At 43.4% G+C, this 5,457-nt stretch overlaps 1 protein-coding gene across 1 annotated transcript; it reads left to right on the top strand.

The window, feature by feature from the left end:
* Window positions 1-3,034: 3,034 nt before the first annotated feature.
* On the top strand, window positions 3,035-5,257 carry LOC308101466 (cullin-2-like; the record flags this gene model as incomplete). Its single annotated transcript, XM_080450883.1, has 1 exon — window positions 3,035-5,257. One exon carries the CDS (start codon window positions 3,035-3,037, stop codon window positions 5,255-5,257), a length of 2,223 nt encoding a protein of 740 aa, XP_080307009.1.
* Between the last annotated feature and the right edge of the window lie 200 nt (window positions 5,258-5,457).

The following is a 5,457-nucleotide window of genomic DNA, read 5'->3' as shown; positions in this document are numbered from 1 at the left end:
ATAAAGTATAACATACACTGGACTGTTAACGAAATGGGAGTAATTTTACTTTAACACAGGAGGATATTTATAACCTTCTAACCATTGATCAACCGTAAGTCCACCAAATAAGTCAAAATTAACAACATAGTCCATTTTGCATAGCTGTTTGTTCTCCGGTGGCGGCGGTGGGTCAGGCTACTGTCTGTTTGTTTTACTACCGTGGGACAGCGTGACTTCACAGCACAGCTGTGCCATATATGGTCTAATCAGGTGCGGACTGCAGTGCGGAGTGATTTATTAATGTGATTAGGCCCGTGCTATGATGCTGGTTTGAAGCACGGCTAGATAGCTATTTCAGCCAATCAGATTGCTTGGTCGGAAGTCGGAACTACCTGTTGTATAATCTGGGGTTTATTAACACCTCCCCTTTATTTCATTATAGCCAGTCACTGACAGCCTGATTGCGTTGCACAGCTTTAGGCATGTGCATCTGATTAAAGATTTTTTTAAATTATTATATTTATCTATTTTTACAGCGTACCTCTGAAAGAGGTTAAGCCATCAACTTTCTTGTGCACACTTTTGCCAGGCTCACGTAGAATCTCACTAATTGCGTTTGATACTTTTTGAAATATTCAACTATTACTTTTTTATAATGGAAGTCAGAAGGGCTTGGGGTGTCTGTGTCCTTGTCCCGAAGCTAATTTAGCAAAACGTTGGACCGATCAGCACCAAATCTGTGCACACTGTCACTACGCTAGTGGTTCTCAAAGTGGGGTCCTGAGGACTCCAGGGGTCCTCTCAGGGCTGGACTGGGACATAAATTCGGCCCTGACTTTTGGCCCAGACCGGCGCACCACAACCGGCGCGCAGATGCTCTACCACCCCACTCCGTTGAGGCACACACTGTACAAAGGCACATACCCTTAATACCACCACTTTTACTGAAAAGCCTCCCTCCATGTTCTGGATCCTTGAATAAAATAAATGATAATTACACGACCCATACACAACTACAACCCATAAATATGATAGTTAACCTACTCACAAACAATGAGAGTGTGTTACACACTCTCATTGTTTGTGAGTAGGTTAACTATCATATGTATGGTGTAGCTCTTATAAGGAGGATGCAGGCTAAAGCACATCATGGCACTGGCAGCAAGCTACCCTACCCCGGAGAGATCATCTCCTCTGGAGATTATGTAATGGACCTATTACAAACCTGGACATGAGCAGTAGAGGACTATTATGAACAGTGGTGGAAAAAGTACTCAAATATTTTACTTAAGTAAAAGTATCAATACCGCAATGTAGAAGTACTCCATTACAAGTAAAAGTCCGGAATTAAACATTTACTTGACTAAAAGTACAAAAGTACTGGTATCAAAATGTACTTAAAGTACCAAAAGTAAAAGTACTAACATGTTTGTAGATCTGCTATTTTCAAATAGCCTATGTATAAAATAGGGCTGAAGTGGTTATGTATGTTTTATAACATTTATGAACATGATTACATGCAACAACAAAAAATCTGCATGTAATCAGAACTTTAGGTTGCTAGATTATAAAAAACAAGGGTAGACTATGATAGGTGATGATAGGTTCAGAGCTTACGTATGTATATTGTAGTTATTATTAGATTATTGGTTTACTTATGTATTACTTTATTATTAGATTACTATTTCTATGCATTTGATGAATTATTGATGTACTATGATATATTATCTTGTGTCCTTGCTTACTGTAAATAGCTCTGGATTAAGAGCGTCTGTTAAATGCCTAAACTGTAAACGGTAAACTAGGCAACAGGAATGATGCATGACACTTGTCATGCAGTTATTGGCAGAAATGTTCATTGTGCAAAATTAGCAGATCTACAAGGACACACCACATCACAATGACCCTGAATTGTGAGCTTGTAGACAGTTATTTTTGTGTGACATAATCTATGACTAAAGTATAAAATAGGGCTTAAGTGGTTAACTCTTTAAAGGCAGACTAGGTAACTTTGAGCCTACATTTACAATATATATATATTATTTATTTAGCATTTCCTCCCTCTGTCAGCCACTATAGAATTATGCTGGTGTGTTTTCCTGCAGAAAGACACTTTTTTGGTTTTGTTCCACTGTTTATGTGACATTCCACTGTTTATATTGACATTCATCCCTTGCAGTGACTGAAAGGTCTGTGGGGGGAGAGAGGGGGCTCGGCTGGAGCTCTTAATCGATCCCTTTGAACTTATAATAATAATAATAATTGGGCCGCGCAACCCAGAAATTACCTTAATGATCGTAAAACTGGGGAAATTATTATTATTATTTTTTCATTTGCGGACCACCTTAATGGTCCTGTGGGCATATGCACGGTATGCCAGATGCCCAGTCCACCCCTGGGTCCTCTCAGAGTTATGGGAGTCCGTGGCCTAATGCATTGTAAAAATTAAATGAAAGACTTTTGAGAACCACTGCACGAGGCAAAATAATGGAAGTCAATGGGACTAGGATCCTCCAAACTTGGGCACGGATGACTTCATTGACTAGCCTCTTTCAGAGCTAGCCGTCATAAGAAGCTAAAGGTGGTCAAATCGGGCAAATCGGGTGTTGCCCCAAATATTGAGTCATACGTCATAGACTAGCCACATGAAGTCTGAGATACTCCTGAAGCCACATCGTTATTGGACCCAGATCGGCAGTTCTAGACAACAACCAATCCGACTGACTCAACGCCGGACACAGCACTCCCACGGGCTGTCAGTGACGTGCACGGCGAGTTTGAAGTGGACAGTTCTCGAGATACAGACAAAAAAGTGACGTATATGGGTCATATGTCACCGCGTAGGCCTGTATATATAATCTTGCAACAGGAAGCTCGGTTGCGATCAGCAGGTATCTGATAGTCGTTGCTCAAACTCTTGGAGGATAGCAGAGTGAAAAGAAAATTAAGATAATTTCCTCAGTCTAAGCGGTGGTGCAGCCCATATAGCAGGTGTGCTCTGAAGAGATAGCAAATTTCACTTCAATTAAGTCAATTATCGCCCAGAGTCACAATGTCCGGCTTGAAGCCCCGGCCGGTTGATTTCGGAGAGTCATGGAGCGCCCTACTACCGACAATCAAGGCGGTTCTGAAGATGGACCCATTGACCAAAGAAACATGGAATAACTCTGTGCATGATATTTATGCTATGTGTTCTGCATCCCCTCATCCCCTGGGTTCACAGTTATACACACAGACCAAGGCGTATCTGGAAAAACATGTCAAGCATTTGTCGCAGGAGGCAAAGGAGGCAAATGACATGCTAGAGATGTACTACAAAAACTGGGAAAAGTACAGCAAGGGCATTTCCTACATGAACTACTTATACAGCTTTCTCAACACTACGAAGGTAGCGGAGGAGGATGACCACAAGGGGGAAATGAAGGATATTGGAGAGCTGGGGTTAGACATATGGAAGAGTGAGTTGATGGATCCTTTGGTCAACAAATACAACCTGATAGAGCATTTGCTCAGTAAAATAAAAAATGACCATTGCGGTGAGGACACCAACCAGAAAGTAATTCACAGCATCGTCAACTCCTTTGTTCATGTTGAAAAGTACAAGAAGTACCCGCTGAAGTATTATCAGGACAAATTTGAGGGACCATTTCTGACAACGACTGGGATTTCAACTGGGACTTACAAACAGGAAGCCTCCAATCTACTGCAAGAGTGCAACTGTTCACAGTATATGGAAAAGATTGTACAGCGGTTGAAAGAAGAGCAGGTGCGATGTCGGAAGTACCTGCACACCAGCTCCCACGACAAAGTTATGAAAGAATGCCGGCAGAAGATGGTGGCCGACCACAAAGAGGTCATCCTTGGGGAATGTCAGAGCATCATCCGGCAAGAAAAGACAGATGACATTGCCAACATGTATATCCTACTGACGGCTATAAATGAAGGTGGTGGTACACCTTCATACCATCGCATGGTCCAGGAGCTGCAGGCCCATATCCGAGATGAAGGCCTCCGTGCCATTAGTAACCTCTCTCAGGAAAATATGCCAACCCACTTTGTCGAGTCTGTGCTGGAGGTTTACGATAAATTTGCCCAGCTCATTAACACAGTTCTGGGCGGGGATCGGCTATTCTTCGGAGCACTTGATAAGGCTCTGACGCATGTGGTCAACCACAAAGAAGACAATTCTATCTGCAAATCTCCTGAACTACTGGCCAAGTACAGCGACAGTCTGCTGAAGAAGTCTGCAAAGGGAAGGTCAGAGAGTGAGGTGGATGACAAACTGAACAGCTTAATCACAGTGTTCAAGTACATTGATGACAAGGATGTCTTTCAGAAGTTTTACACCAGAATGCTAGCAAAGCGGTTAATACATGACCTGTCATTGTCGATGGACTCAGAAGAATCCATGATCAACAAACTAAAGGTAGCGTGTGGCTTTGAGTTCACTAGCAAGCTCCACAGAATGTACACGGACATGACTGTGAGCGCCGACCACAACACCAGTTTCAATGACTATATGAAAAACAAACGTGCGGCAGAACAACTGGGCATCAGCTTCCAAATCTACGTATTACAGGCAGGAGCCTGGCCCCTCACACACGTCCCCTCCAAACTCTCTGTCCCTCAAGAATTAGAGAAGAGTGTACGGATGTTTGAGGATTTCTATAATGGGAAATTCAGTGGTAGAAAGTTGACCTGGCTGCACAATTTCTGCACAGGTGACGTCAAGATGAACTACTTGTCCAAGCCCTATGTGGCCACAGTGACCACATACCAAATGGCTGTGCTGCTGGCCTTCAACAACAGCAAAACGGTCGCCTACAAGGAGCTTCTGGACAACACCGAGATGAATGAGAAGGAGCTACAGAAGACGATCACGTCCCTGTTGCAAATCAAGCTGCTCAACCATCACTCGCAAAAGGAGGAAATAGAGGCAGAGTCCACGTTTTCATTGAATATGGACTTCTCCAGCAAAAGGACAAAGTTCAAGATCACGATATCAATGCAGAAGGACACGCCGCAGGAGGTGGAGCAGACGAGGAGTGCCATAGACGAGGACCGCAAAATGTATTTACAAGCTGCTATAGTGAGGATCATGAAGACCCGCAAGGTGCTGCGACACAACGCCCTCATTCAAGAGGTCATCAACCAGGCCAAAGCCAGATTCAACCCCAATGTCAGCATGATCAAGAAGTGCATCGAGGTACTCATCGACAAGGAGTACCTCGAGCGCAGCCAGAACTCAGCAGATGAGTACAGCTACGTAGCGTGAAAATAAGAAGGGCCATGAGCCTCCCATCCCACCCATTAATTGACTGACTGATCGACAGGGTGGCCTGCACAAGGTAAAACAAGACAAGACAACAACAAACAAACATAAAGAAGAACAGGCTACATCTTATGTTTAGTATTGGCGTGCTGCCATCAACGGACCCTGGACTTGTCTCTTTCATCTCCGGATAGCAGCAAAAG

The sequence above is a fragment of the Gymnoscopelus braueri genome (genome assembly GCF_963280865.1).
Source record: "Gymnoscopelus braueri genome assembly, chromosome: 15".
NCBI lineage: Eukaryota > Metazoa > Chordata > Actinopteri > Myctophiformes > Myctophidae > Gymnoscopelus > Gymnoscopelus braueri.
This window is presented reverse-complemented; position numbering and strand designations above follow the sequence as displayed.